The 15,281-nt window shown below is 40.1% G+C and overlaps 1 protein-coding gene across 1 annotated transcript; it reads left to right on the top strand.

The window, feature by feature from the left end:
• The first annotated feature begins 305 nt into the window (after nt 1–305).
• On the top strand, nt 306–14,567 carry ubxn7 (UBX domain protein 7). Its single transcript, XM_026148572.2, has 11 exons — nt 306–447; nt 4,214–4,367; nt 4,676–4,740; nt 4,874–4,939; nt 5,087–5,199; nt 7,392–7,538; nt 10,243–10,333; nt 10,802–10,932; nt 11,263–11,770; nt 13,348–13,427; nt 13,561–14,567. Exons 1-11 carry the CDS (start codon nt 342–344, stop codon nt 13,720–13,722), a joined length of 1,623 nt encoding a protein of 540 aa, XP_026004357.1. The 5' UTR covers nt 306–341; the 3' UTR covers nt 13,723–14,567.
• The last annotated feature ends 714 nt before the right edge of the window (nt 14,568–15,281 follow it).

Here is a 15,281-nt window from a genome sequence, read left to right as displayed (position 1 = left end):
TTTCTGAATATGAATTAAAGAAAAGTTTATATTTTTAGCAAAACAGCAGGAAAATAAAGATAAATTTTATTAACTTTTATTACTAATGTAAAAGGGCATATAATATAATATAATATAATATAATATAATATAATATAATATAATATAATATAATATAATATAATATAATATAATATAATGTAAAAAAAACTGTATAAAATTCCAACACGTATTTTTTACATAATAAGCCATCAACGGTAATTGACTTTAGATCATTAAAACTACATGACCCAGAATGCAGCACTATTGTTACGCATGGGGTCCGCGTCGCGCCGGGCAGGGGAAAAATTACGACTTTGCGCATGCGCCTCATCTATGTTGTTGTTTGTGGCGGTAAGATGGCGGCGCTCGGAGATACCTCAGCTCCGGGGGTGAACGGGTTAATACAACAATTCACAGCAATAACAGGTAAAAATAACATTTTAATTAGCGTTTATTTCACTCAGTGGATTTTTGTGCTCATATAGGAACACTTCCCTCGCCGGGTAAATCTTGAAATCCGTGCGCAGATGAGAAAACGGGCGTTAAGTGTTGCTCTTGCTCCTGCGCTGCCAGTGGTTTGCAGAGGGGAAAAAGCACAGGCAGTTATCAGCTAAACTCAAGTGAAAGACTCGGAAAATGAACCTTAAAGCCGCCAGCTTTGAAACTTATTTTTAATCATCACTTAAAAATGTCTGTTTTTCTTATTAGTGCTCGTTAAAGACACAATCTCGCTAACCTAGAGCGGTTTGTATGCTCTTTTTTTGCGTGGCGTGTTGCTCGATAATGTGGAATGGAGGTCGGCTGTTCAACATTTCCCTTCTTCATCACCACCAGCCAGACTTCATGTTGTTGCTGTCACTATGCCTCTGACTGTGGCCCCAGACACTATTTATTGGTCACAACCTGAGGACTCCGAGTGTCATCGCAGACATTATCTATAGTTTATCAGCACTTTGACACAGTGGACGGTGTTTTTTAAGTTATTAAGCGGCAAAGAAGAGGGAGACTCTGTTAAGGGGCTGCTACTTTATACGGACATGCGCAGTGCAGACCAGAATTTCATCGTCGCCCCGCGGCACTCCGTTTATAAATCAGGTTCATTCAGATGTGGAGTGTCCAAATCACTGTCACGACGTTGTGGACTGCCGCCATGTGTGTCATTAAGGCTTTTTGCATTGTTCAGGTTTTTTCGCACATTTCCGTTTATTTACCAAACATCGCGTTGTATATGCGGAGCATTTCCGCCCACTAAACCTTTTCTGAACTGAAACTGAACTGTCATGCGGTTGTTTGGCGTTAACTCATTTCACTATAGTGATAAAGCGTTAGTTTAAGATGTGCTTTGTTTGTCCTAAAAGTTGGGGAAACTCAGTAAAACAAGTAAAGCATTTTTTCCCATTTAAAATCAAAATAAATATAAAAGGTAAAATAAATGTGTCCATTGTCAAAGTGACATGTGGTTGCTTCTGTGACCACATATACGAAAAACAAGTAATCAAATACTAAGATATTCCAAGGTTACCAAGTACTACTAGACTATGTTGTCACATGATAATAAATGGCATTTAATCCCTTGAGTGAATAAAACACGTGTGTATGTACTCATAATGTTTAGTGAGCTGGTTATAACTTTACTTTGGGCCTTATGTGGAACAGTTATAGCATATGACAGAAGTTTGAACATTTAAGAATTTTTAATGAGGTCAGTGTTGCTGTTTGCCACCCTCTGTGCTTTGCTTTCACCCAGTTATATGATTTTATTCATACTGCTGACAGTGTTGTGAAATTATTGGTGAGGTTTGCATAAAGCAGAAAAAAGACTTGATCCAGTGTAATAGAAAAAAAAAGCGGACAAAAGGTTCACTGTCACGAGTTTGATGTGATGCTGGTGACACCTTGGTGCATTGGTTAGTACCGCTTTGGAATCCATCCTTGGTACTCCAGCTTCCTCTAATAGTTCAAAGACATGCTTGTTTAATGGTGATACTAAATTAGCTCTAGGTGTGAATGTGATGGACTGGGAACATGTCCAGTGTGCCCTGCCTTTCTATGAAACTTGGGATAGGCTCTAGCCTTATGTGACCTCACAAGTAGAAGATGGATACCTAGACTGTGATATACCACTCTCAGAAAAACATGAGCATTGTAATATAGCAAGTAGGGATTAAGGAAAAATTGATAGAGCGAAGTATGATGATATTTTGTGTAGTGATGTTGTGTGAATACAGGGACGCTAAATATTGATATTGTATTAAACAAGTTTAAATACCCTGGGAATACTGCAAACAAGGGGGCTGATCTAATGCACCATCATCCCGAGATAACATTAGCCAAGCAAAATTAAACTAAATCAACTGAACTGAAAAACTATCTAACACTGGTGACACTTAGCTTGACAAAGCAACTACCTAATTCACAGCTAATGGCTAACTCAAATGAGTAAAAATAGGACAGCGGCTTCCTTGTATATAAAAATAATGGCTGTATTTCATATTTTTCTAATCTGTGACCACAACTTGTGCTAACTAAATGTTTATGGCATTGGTGATTGCACGGGTTGCCTGATAGGTGGTAACTTTTTTGCAAACAGTAACAGTCTCACCTGGACTGACTGCAGTCAGCTTCAGAGAGATTGTTGGAAGTTTATGAATAATTGCGTCTAATTTATTCTCGTAGACCGATTGCTAACATGTTGCCATCGGTCTGAATGAGTCGTCAGCACAGCTCGAGGAGGACTGAACTGGCTGATCACTGGTTGTATTCTGGTAATATTTCTCACCCCAACTGGTTGCAGCAGATGGCCGCCTGGTTCTGCTGGAGGTTTCTTCCTGTTAAAAGGGAGTTTTTCTTTCCCACTGTCGCCAAAGTGCTTGCTCATAGGGTGTCATATGATTGTTGGGTTTTTCTCTGTATGCATTGTTGTAGGGTCTATCTTACAGTATGAAGCACTTTGAGGCAACTGTTTTTGTGATATATTAATAAATTCAATTAAAGTTGAATTATGAACAGGAAGGTTGCTGAGTGTAACTGTTAAATGTTCATTTCTGTGTATATACACAGCAACAGATATGTGATTTTCAACAAATTGTCACAGGTAATTGCTGCATTAACCAAAATAGACTGCATTTAGTTAACAACTTGACCCCAATTATTCGCAGACCAAAAGCAGACTTATGGCAACATTAATGCAGTTTTTAGTGACAGTGTTGGTTTGCTTGACAGTCTTTTATAGAAAAAAAATTTTTTTTTTTAATGTTTTATCACACTAATGTAATTAGGACCTGGCCAATAAAGTTGTTTGTTTTTTTTTAGCACAGATACCAATATTTGATTTTCAGCCAATATTTTGTTTTGTTTAGGCAGTCAAAACAAAAAAATATTTGTGATGTGTGGTTATTTATGATTCCCTACTAAGATAATATCCATCCACCCATTCGCTTCCGCTTATCCTTTTCAGGGTCACGGGGGGCGCTGGAGCCTATCCCAGCTGTCATAGGGCGAGAGGCGGGGTACACCCTGGACAGGTCACCAGTCTGTCGCAGGCCTAACACACAGGGACAGACAACCATTCGCACTCACACTCACTCGCACATTCACAGCTAGTGGCAATTGGGATTATCCAATTAACCTATCCCCACAAGCTGCATGTCTTTGAACGGTTGGAGGAAGCCAGAGTACCCGGCGGGAACCCACACAAACACGGGGAGAACATGCAAACTCCACACAGAAAGACCCCAGCCACTAAGATGGGGGCTAAGATAATATGACGATGCATTTTAAAAATAAACTTTTATTGTCATGAGAAGTGGTAGATTGCTCCTTGTACTCTGCCCATCTCTGCTTAGATTAGCAGGTTGTTGTTTGCGGTGATTCAAAATTAAGTTGCCATCAGAAAAAAAGCAGAGTGCCCTCTAGTGGGAAAACTATGCAACATCAACACTCATAACACGGTGGAAGTGCATTTTGTTCATTTTGACTTTATTCATTTTTATTTATCAGCATCTATGAGATTTCCAATACGGATATATTAGCAAATACCTTATAGCTGCTGGTTGAAAATATCGGTCAGCTGATATTTGGCTCTGAAATACAATGTGCCACTATGAAATTCTCAATGTTATTTGTTAATCTGTAAACATTTGTGAACGCATTGTGCTCATGGTTAGTGCCTACATATCTAACTCTCTTCCAGGGGCCACAGAGAGCGTAGGAAAACATATGCTGGAAGCATGCAACAACAACCTGGAGATGGCAGTGACCATGTTCCTAGATGGAGGCGGGATTGCAGAGGAGCCCAGCACCAGCTCCAGTTCTGCAGCGTCAAGCAGCAGAGCGCCCTCTACAGAGTAAGCTGTGACTTTTCTCCACAAGCCTAGGTCAGACAAAAGTAAAACAAAACCCACAGAGTTAGTTTGTCTGTTTTGGTCATGTTTTATTTCAAAAATGGAAACTTCTCAAATTTTCTGCTGATTGTTTATCCAAGCTTAGAATCTGTGTTTACCACAAGCTGACATGAGACGAAAAATAGCATTCGTTTCATTGCTTCCTTATCATACTAAATGTTGATTGTTTGTAATATGATTACAGATCTTTTACAGCTGATTGCTTGTCTACATAAATAACTCTGTATATGTTGCCTTCATGCCTTCCTCAGTGAAGTGCGGGCTCCAATTCCTCAGAAGCAGGACATATTGGTGGAACCAGAACCCCTTTTTGGAGGTATGTTGTTGCTTTTATTTGTCAGTCCTGCTTAAGGCAAAGAAATCTTCATGTAGACTGCCAGCTGTCTGTAAAGATGATGATGATTTTTTTTATTTGTTTACTTATTTATTTTTTTATTACATATATTCAGTGCCAAAGCGAAGAAGACCTGCTCGATCAATATTTGATGGTTTCCGAGACTTTCAGACGGAAACAAGTGAGTATTTTCCAAAATGTACAAGTTAAAGCAAATAAAATGTGGTAGTGCTGTTTCCTAACAATCACCATTAAAAGTCTGTCTCATATTTCTGTTGTGGCATCTTAACTTCCAGTAATGAGTGAATGAATGTTTTTCTGTTCCTAGTCCGCCAGGAACAGGAGCTGCGTAACGGTGGAACAGTGGATAAGAAACTGAGCACCCTGGCAGACCTTTTCCGTCCTCCCATTGAGCTCATGCACAAAGGCAGCTTTGAGACGGTGAGGAGTCACTCACAGGACACTGTACCCCACACCTTTATTCAGCCTGTGTGAACTTTCAGCCAAATTTTAGATGATGACTGAGTAGGTAGATGGTGAAAACCTGCAATGTCATGCTTCCTTGCTTGTGATCGCACACCGCTAATGCAAAAACCTGTTCCCAAAAAAGTTGGGAGGACTAAAATTTGTGTAAAAGCAGATTGCAATGATTTGGCATAACACCAATTTGACTGTTTGTAGTGGAAGAAACATCAAATGCTTAAAATCAGAAATTTTCTCATCTTCTGGAAAGGACACACTATGTTTTTCTCACTAGTTTGACTGCTTTGAATGGGCAGTTACTTCAAAACAGCATGACCCCCACCTAAAGAAACACTGGGAAATGCTGGATGATATATATACAGGTTTTAGGCCAAAATATGCCACCATTAAGGGGACTTAGGGAGTTGGTGCCAAAAATAGATATTTATAATTATTTAGAATATGTACCAGTATCATTTCCTAAATGTAGGCCGATATAAACAAAGACAGTAGAATTTTTAGCATAGTTGCAAAGAAAAATTAGATTTGATAAAAGTTCGACTTTATTTGACCTTGGAGAAGAGGTCAGAGGTCAAAGTAATGTGATGTTGAGAATCCCAAAAGATCATTGCCTTTATTTTTTTTACATTGTAAATATACCAGTAAGAAACCTAGGTCGTGTCCAAATTCATGGGCTGCATCCTCCTGAGGACCTGGCATTCGCAGTCTACATGGGCCGGGTCCTCAGAAGGTCGGGTAGGCCGGAAGTAAACGGCTGTGAAATTGGACGGTCTAGCCTTCAGATTTGCGACACCGCTGTCTCGGTGGAGTCTAATTAACTCAGCTGTCTGCTCCTTGCTATCTAAAATATAACAGGACACTGGTGTAAATTCTCGACCATCTCACACGTCTGTTTAATCAGTTTTCTGTTTGACGTTTATTCAGCTGTGTGAAAACCAAGTAGGAACCCACCCAGGGAATTAATAAAGTTTTATTTTACCTAATCTAATAACTTTAATTTCAGCCAAACCGATTTACTCATGAACAAATAAAACACCGAAAAAAGCCAAACAATAACATTTTTAGGTTATCTAAGTATATTATATTATTTTTAACCTGAGTAGCGAAAGACCGTGGTGTTCTGAAAATGATGTGCCGGGAGTTTGCCGTTCTCGGCGGCTCTAGTGACCTAGCGGCTTAGCTCCCAGTTAGCTATCGAGCTGGTGGATAACAGACGTCTCCAAACACGTCAGACAACTTTTGCAAATATGTGATATCTTGATAAAGCGAGCAGATATTTGAAGTTTACACAGCTACATTCTCCCCTGAAAATATGTTAAAAGTTTGTTTTGTGACCCAGAAAGAGTAATAAGAACAATATTAAAAACTTAGTAGTGGCCGCCATTGTTGAAAACTGGAATTGGCTGGGCCGCGCTATGAATTCTGGTATATTGTGGGCGACGATGGATACACCCAACCCATCCTTCAAATTCGAAGAGAAGGAGGACACATTTGTCGGCTAAATTCGGAGGAGTCTACGAATTTGGACAGCCTTCGTCACGTCGCTGTGACGCAATTGGCCTACAAATGCGGCCTCAGGAGGGTGCACCCCATGAATTTGGACACCCCCATAGTTTTAAATATCTCTATATAGAATTATTATCACTTTGACCTTCAGATCATTCTATTGACCTTGAAGGAGAGGTCAGAGGTCAAATGTGACATATTTTAAAACTTTATAAACTTTTCTATATGTTGACAGTATTTACCACAATATTCAGAGTCACAGTCACTAAGTCTTTTAATGGATTGTTAACACGACCCCACCCCTAATTTTTTTTCATCAGAATTCATACAAAAAAATTCAATAAAAATTTCATGTACACACAGAATTACACATAACGACACACACAAGAATGAAGAACAGAATTTTTCGCTTTCAGCATTTGATTTGTAGTCTTTGAACTATTTCCAGTTGAAATTAAGGTTTCAGTTCATTGTAAATAATCTTTTTTCTTAGTTAATTTTATTATTTGTTCTCCACCAAGCAAAAGATATGTTTTGCGTTTAAATCAAAACTTGCAGACTTAATGATTTCCATCATAAAGTATATTTGTCTTTGTAAATCGTGAATTCCCTCTAATTCCATATGTCTTTCTTTACGTTTATAGGCTAAAGACTGCGGACAGATGGAAAACAAATGGCTAATGATCAACATTCAAAATGTTCAGGACTTTGCCTGCCAGTGTCTGAACAGAGATGTGTGGAGTAATGATTCAGTGAAGACCATCATCAGAGAACACTTCATATTCTGGCAGGTATGAGGTTTTAAGAGCGCAGTGTGGTGTTTTCTGTGATGCATGGCGTTATTCGTGAGGGAATTTATTTAGTCCATCCATCCATCTACAATTTGGTAGTTAGGTGTTAGCACCATCATCTCACAGCAAGAAGGTCCTGCTTTTGAATCCACTGGGTAGCTCAGGCCTTTCTGCATGGAGTTTGTATGTTCTCCTTGTGTGTGCGGGTTTCCTCTGGGTACTTGCTCCTACAGACCAAAGACATGCATTTATAAAGTTTGGGTTTTTTGTTCTACACAGGGTATAAAATGCTTTTTTAAACCTGTAGGATATACTTCTATGATGCACGTTATATTTTTCCCATGTATGGACAAAATTTAACAATGGTATAACTTCAATTGCAGCTCAGTGTGTAGCAGTGCCACAATCAACACCTCTGGTTTATGCTACCAGAGCACTTAAATACCACCCTAATTCTTGCAATGAATACAGCAAGCCAAGCCAAAAAGTACATCAAGCCTACATGTTCACTACAATAACGAACAGATGTGCCTGCTTCCGAGCAGTTGAGACCATCATGCATGTCTGCTGTGTGTAGGTGTCACTGCAGTCACATGCTGCTTATAGCAGATGGCAAACGACTGGCTCGTTCGTGGGTGGGGCGAGACAACTGCTGGCATGTCATATTGTAAGATGTGGATTATAGTCTTTAGAAAATGCAGTACTCAATGATCAAAGGTGTTTAAATTTGCCATCAGGTGAATTAGCCATCATTGAGCAAAGATGGGAATAGGGCTGCTCGATTATGGCAAAAATGATAATCACGATTATTTTCACTGAAATTGAGATCACGATTATTTGACGATATTTATTTAACCCTTTAAGACCTACTATAGAACCAAGTCCACCAGAGCTTTTTTTTTTTTTTTTACATGCTGTAGTGCCATTTGTGGGAGCATTTCAAGTTGCTATACATCAATACAGCTGTTATAGCCCATATTTTAATAATATGTATGCATTAAGTCCATAGTAATTACATAAATTGCAAAAAAGTGCAATAAACTACAAAAAAAATTGAAAATTGCTTTTGTTTTGTTTACATATATTTCTACTTGGAGAAATTTAAGAGGTTTATCCCTCAAAACTTTAAATACAATAAAGTTGCAAAAAATAGTTTCCCACCACAGGAAATTTATTTTGAGTGTCTTCATAGTTTTATTTTGGAGATACAGCAATTTTTATATACTGCAGGAAAAACAAAAAACAATCCTATGATGCAAATTTGCAAAGAAAACAGCATGTGCATCATTTCACTGTGGGAAGTGTTACGAACAGCTGATGGATCGGCAAAGCGTGTTTCTGGAATATTATGTTTTTGTTCCTGCAAGCGCTTTTTATGCAATTTTTGCAAAGCTATATGTGGAACGAAACCGTGACCGAGGACAAGCTGATGGCATAAGATGTAAGTACAACTCCTCCGGTTTCATATGCAAAACAAATTATTGCACTAGCTTACACGGTTCAGGTTCTACAGGGATTTAAAAATAGTTACGCAAAACGGAGCGTGCTGCTCTGACCGGCTTTAAAGGGTTAACAATGACTTTAAAAAAATAATATAAAATAGTGTGCAACACCACTGAAGTTTTTTTTTTTTAAACTCTCTTTTCAACCAACGGCAGTCACTCTCCAAATAACTTCTGCTTAGCTTTCCGAGTTTCCCTCGGGTCCTCTTAATCAGCGGTCTCCAACCTTTTTTGCGCCACGGACGGTTTATGCCCGACAATATTTTCACGGACCGGCCTTTAAGGTGTCGCGGATAAATGAGGGAGGGGCTAATAATCGGCTCAGTTATTTTTAATGATCGTTGAAAGCCCAGATCGTAATCGTGATTAAAATTCGATTAATTGAGCAGCCCTAGATGGGAAAGTGTATTTTTAGAGCTGTAAAAAACAACAAAAGACAAAAAAAAAGAAGCAGTTTTCCACGTAGAGGTAAAAGGTTGGTTGGTATTGGTGAGTGAGGCTATGCTTTTCTGTTTCTGAAGTGGGGTGTGCCTGAGTAAAAAGTAGAAAACTCTGGTCCTGTTAGCTCTAAAGGGCTTAAAGTGAGAGTAAAAGTTCAAAATAATGGGCTATGGAGAGGAGCAGCACAGTGGTGCAGCTGTTAGCCTCAAGATGGTCCCAGCTTGAGCCTTTTGGTGAAAAGTTTTCATGTTAAAATGAAACATAAATGCAGGGGTTCTTCCTTTTAAAAGGAAGTTTTTTTCTTCCTACTGTCACCAAGCACTTGCTCATAAGGGGTCATATACTGTAATAACTGTAGGATCTTTACTTTACAAAATAAAGTGTCTTCAGACGACTGTTGCTGTGAATTGGCGATATATAAATAGAAAAGAATTTAATTGAATTCCTCACACAGTCCATAGAAGACATGGATGTTAGGTTAACTGGTAAATCTAAATTGGCTGCAGGTGTGAATGTGAGTGTGTCAGTCTCTCTGTGTTAGTCCCATGGCAGACTGGCTACCTGTCCAGGGTGTACACCACCTGGGATAGGCTCGAGCCTGACTGTAACTCTGAATTGGATAAGTGGAAGAAAATGGGTGGATGATGGAGAGTTGGGGAGGGAGGTACTTTTCCAAAGCAGTCCACCCGTCTTTGCATTATGCAGTGTGGGCACACTTTAAGTTCAGTTTATATTCTATCGTTCATTTTCTCCCTCTGCAGGTATATCATGATAGTGAAGAGGGACAAAGATACATCCAGTTCTATAAGCTGAACAAGTTTCCCTACATTTCGATCCTGGATCCACGCACAGGTGAGTGTTTGTGGAGGGCTGATTGATGATGAGGGTTTGCTGATGTACGAACACACTCACACCATTGAGTTGTTTCCAGCTGATCAAGAAAACAAACAAATATGTGATTTACTGGCAAGATTAAAGTACAGCTCTCACTCTGAGAGGCTTACAAAAGCAGTTTTTATTATAAATGCACAGGAAGATGATGTCTGCATGCATCATTTTGTAAGACATTAATAGTGTTATGAAAAATAATTTAAATGTCAGTAGTCTTCAAGTAGCTTGAATAACAGTGTTCATATCAGGAAATGGGATTAAAGCAATACTAAAGCGACACAATTGGCTATTATGTCACAATAAACTGTGTAAATCTGCAGTGTTGATCCAAACTGATGTGTGCGTCTCTCTCTCTCTTTTCTTATAATTAAATACTTAATTATTTCCTGCTTTTGGTGATCGGTTCTGTTCAAACCATGTTCACATCAGGTCAAAAAATGGTGGAGTGGAACCAGCTGGATGTGGCGTCGTTCCTGGAGCAGGCAACTGGCTTCCTGGCAGAGCACGGACAGCTCGACGGGCCATCCTGCCACGCACCTCCTGCCAAACGAGCTCGCTCTGTGGGTCTCTCATCTCATGTGTCACCTCTAATTCCCTCTATGTTTTTGCTCTAATAAGAGCTCCTCGCTCCTGCTGTGGCTCTGTTGGAATTTCCTCAGTCACACCTCTGATCAGTTTCAGAGGCATCTGGGATGTTTGTTAGGATTTTGCATCAGAGCTTCAGGGTTTGGATAAATGTCATGCTATGATCAGTATCAGCATATTTTAGTGCTGTGATATTTGATGTTGTCAGTGTCACGCAGCCATCCATATTGTTTAAAGTCTTTGTGTTGCTTTACTCAGATCTTTGTTACTTTTTTTAAACAATTGTACACTATTTTATCTTTTAGGAAAGTTTAATCGATGCCAGTGAAGACAGTCAGTTGGAGGCAGCAATCCGAGCTTCTCTACAAGAGACCCACTACGAGTCCTCAAATGTCCCCGAACCCCCCGATTCTCCTCGATCAGACGATGAATCTGATGCAGAGCCTTTCTCTGACAGCGAAGGGCCTTTCTCTGTTGACGGCTCAGACAGCGAGACGCCAGCACCCCATGAAGAGAAAAGTTCGACCGGCAAACACACTGCGACCCCCTCTGCAGCCACTGCAGCCCAGCAGCGTCTTCATCCTGATAGCTCCACTTCTTCCTACAGAAAATCACCGTACAAAGAAAACAACCACAGTCACAAGAAAGAGGAGAGCAAAAAGAACCACCTGGAGCCCTCGGCTCCCGGGCCTCGTCATCCCCAGCCTGATTCAGACTCTGGTGGGAATCACTGCGCCCCACTACCTGAAAGCGCAGGAACTTCAAAGATCAGCACCACCACAACCTGTGATGTGGACTGTCCTGAGGACAATGGTACGACAAATGAAAAGTATTTTAGGTTTCATGAGTGTGCGTGTGTGTGTGTCTATATGTCTGTTTTCGATGCAATCATAATAAGGTGAGCAGCAAGTTTGCTTTAAAAAAACAAAAGTCTAAAGGCCTTTGCGGACGTGCAAACTCTTTCCGAATATTTTGTGCACTAAAAGTTAATTTTAGGGCTCATCTATTCTTCAGTGTCAACTTATTTCACTGCATGAATTTGTGACTTTTGTTCACATTTGGAAAAATAAACAGATCTGCCCAGACAGACTACTGCACTGTAGTTCAAAGTGCATCAGTACTGAATATACAATGATATGGAAATCGTAAAATAATGCTGTTTAGCCACAGACACAGCGCTAGACACTGCTCCGGGTCAATCAGCTCTCTGAAATTATTTCTCTTCCTCCTCAGTTGTGGTTCCAACTCTTTCAAAAACAGCTCAAACTGTCCCGCTGACATCCTGAGATATTTACAGAAGCGGTCGTGGTGCTGCTTCAGCTCCTTGATCAAACCATGAAATTGTCCCTACTACTGTCTTCTCATGATGAATTTGATGATGTTCGTGTTTAGAAACATCAGGACCATCATCATCATCGCTTGATGTTAATGTCATCTTTTTCACGTCACTTTTTTTTCAGGCGAATTTTCTGCAAACTGCAATGCTTTCAGTGTGCATCTGCGTTACACCACAAGTTTGGATCCAAAAAATTAGCTTTTTTCAACGTGCTCAGGGTATTAAAGCCTTAAGGTGTCTTAAGAGCCCACTTATGCCAACACATAAGTGGGTGCTGCTGGACTGACTCCTTTTAGATCAATGATGGCCGTGAAGTCAGTCCTAGTCAGTTGAATGTAGACAGACCCTTAATCCTACTGTACTATTTGGTCCCTTTGGCTGGATTTAGCATTAGTTTTATTGCTGGAGTGTGTGTGAAGATTTCTATCAAAATGTGTACCATATATGACCAGTGAAGACTGGTGCTAAGCACTAGATTTTCTGACGGTTTCTACAGTCACATCCCTTGCAGAATGTGGTGGTTGTGTGTTGTTTTTACTTGGCGGGACCCAAGTGATAAGTATGTTAGTGGTTTCACTCATCTTGTCTAATTACAGTCTGGTGTAATATCTGTGTGCGGGTACCTTCTAGTGGTTGTAGTTCTGGAGCATAGACAGAAAAAGCAATGAATGTAGCTTCTGTGACGTCACCTATTGTTTAGTAAAGTCCTGTCATAAAACCTCAAGCCGAGCATTTTCCCCCGTTGCCACCCTCACCGCCACTCCACTAGTCCGTATACTGACGTCTCTACTGACAGCTTAATAGTGTGAAAGCGGAGCGTGACAAGGCTGCTATAGGACTGAGTCGGAGGAGTCGCCCTCTGCTGACCATTAAATAGAATGCAAGTTTAATGCAAGCGCACACAGTCGTAGCTGTTAATTCAAAGATCAATCCATTGTTTATCTATGTGATGTGTGTTTTTTATGCTTTTTGACCAGTGTGTTCTGGCATTTTTAAGTATAGTGGCTTTTCAGTTCTGACAGCATCATCTTAGTAACTGTTTTGTTTTTAATAGGTCCCAAAGCCAGGTTGATGCTCCGCTACCCTGATGGACAGAGAGAGCAAATTTCATTGTCTTCTAAAGCAAAACTTTTGGTGAGTGAACCCCAAAATCGCTGATATTCAAGTAAAATAAACAGTAGTACATGTTTATAATGCCTAATAAACATGGCAACATTTTTTTAAATCTTTTTTTCCCCTACCTTCCAAATTATACTCTCTCTTTAAGGCCCTGGTAAGACACGTCCAGTCTAAGGGTTATCCTAACGAACGCTTCGAACTCGTCACCAACTTCCCCAGAAGGAAGCTCGCCCACTTGGACTATGACATCACGCTGCAGGAGGCAGGGCTGTGTCCACAGGAGACTGTATTTGTGCAGGAGAGGAACTAGCCTTCCAGACACACTCACTTTTCGCTTGTCTGTATCTCTGGTAGACCTCACCCTTTCACCAATGATGTGGGATGATGTTACTGGCCTTGATCCCATAACCTTTTGTTCTGGAGGTGGCCCTGGTTTTTGCCAAGACAGATAAGGGTGGATGGGCTACTTTCACCGCCACTCCACTAGTCCGAATACTGACATCTCTACTGACAGCCTAATACCTTTGTAGTGCTCTACAATTGGCCAGTAAGGTTTAATGGATGCCAGCAGTCTTTAATGTTTTTAATAAACTATATACTCTGCTCTGAGGCAAGCCTCATTTAGCTTTCAACACTGAGGCATATCAGAACAGAATATATATCATATAGCTCGTCTTCAATTAAAAAATGAAAAAAGAAGAAAAAAACACAAATAATAGATCACTAATTGATGATGGGCCACAAGGGACTTGTACAAAGAGACTTTTACCTCTCAGAAAGGACATTAAATCAGTCAGAGTTTATTTTCTAGCTCTTCTTGTTATTTTCTCTACCTGGGACAGGTAAAGGGAGGCTCATTCTTGTTTATTTTGACCCAAATTTGGTCTCTCACTCGGTCATTGTTGAAACAGTTGTAATTATTTGGAAGGCAGGGGCGCTAAGAGGCCAGGTCCAAAAATTACAAAGTCGTGAAAATGTGTCTTTTGATACAGAAGGGAATGAATAAAAGGTGGTACATCTCATCAGTCACACCTACACTGTACAGAGATGGCTTAGAGAGACTGATATTTCGATGTAGTCATTGTTTCCTTTCTTTTTTTATATGCTGCCAAGAAAATATGCTGATGTTGAAATATAACCACCAGAAAACAAAAAGAGAGGTTCTGCTTCATCTTTTTCTTTATTATTATTATTTTGAATCGTTTGTGTGGCTTTAATTTAAAGTTAAAACCCCAAACGCTTGAACAGCTAACAGAGTAAATAACTTCAGATTCAGCTGGAACTACTGAGAACACAAATGTGTAGTGCACCTCACTTTAAAGATTAAGCATTTTTAGTGTGTCCATACTACGTTTTGACATGTTTTATTCCTGGAGCCTTGGTGAAACCAGTAAGAGTATTTTACATCTTATGTGTAATGCACATTTCTCAAAAAAATGACAGGAACACTTGATCATCACAGTATAACACAGATGGTTAAACTTTTCAGTTGGTAACCACAGCTCCCAATGGGGATCCATTCCACCTGGTTTGGTCCAAATGAAGTGACAACAGCTGCACTGGACAGGCAACTCCCCCCTGCGCAGGGAAGGCCACAGACTATTGCTCCTGACTGATTTTCCTCTAGTTCTCCTTTTTGGAAGTGCCCTTGCCATCAGTGGCAGCATGAAATGATACCAGTTAGTCCAGCTCTTCTGTGATACCGTATGCAAACAGGCAGTTGCAAAGTTTTCTGTCTCCTAGTACAGCCTTGAAGGTGTAAATGGGTTATTGCACAAGGAGAACTAGACAGAGCCACAGAGGGGGCATCAGCTCAGCAGCAGGACTGGTATCTGGTTCTTGATGCGAGAAGGAACTGGAGGAGCACTG

Source organism: Astatotilapia calliptera, chromosome 18 (assembly GCF_964374335.1).
Source record: "Astatotilapia calliptera chromosome 18, fAstCal68.1, whole genome shotgun sequence".
In the NCBI taxonomy this organism is placed as follows: Eukaryota; Metazoa; Chordata; class Actinopteri; order Cichliformes; family Cichlidae; genus Astatotilapia; species Astatotilapia calliptera.
The sequence above is the reverse complement of the archived record's forward strand: the minus strand, read 5'-3'. Positions and strand labels throughout refer to the sequence as shown.

What these genes read in the sequence shown, in the direction of transcription:
- ubxn7 (XM_026148572.2), top strand. Translation starts at nt 342, where the DNA reads ATGCGCCTCATCTATGTTGTTGTTTGTGGCGGTAAGATGGCGGCGCTC. An exon ending in GATCCTGGATCCACGCACAG is followed by an intron (nt 10,334 to 10,801) that starts GTGAGTGTTTGT and finishes TGTTCACATCAG; the next exon opens with GTCAAAAAATGGTGGAGTGG. An exon ending in CTGCCAAACGAGCTCGCTCT is followed by an intron (nt 10,933 to 11,262) that starts GTGGGTCTCTCA and finishes TTTATCTTTTAG; the next exon opens with GAAAGTTTAATCGATGCCAG.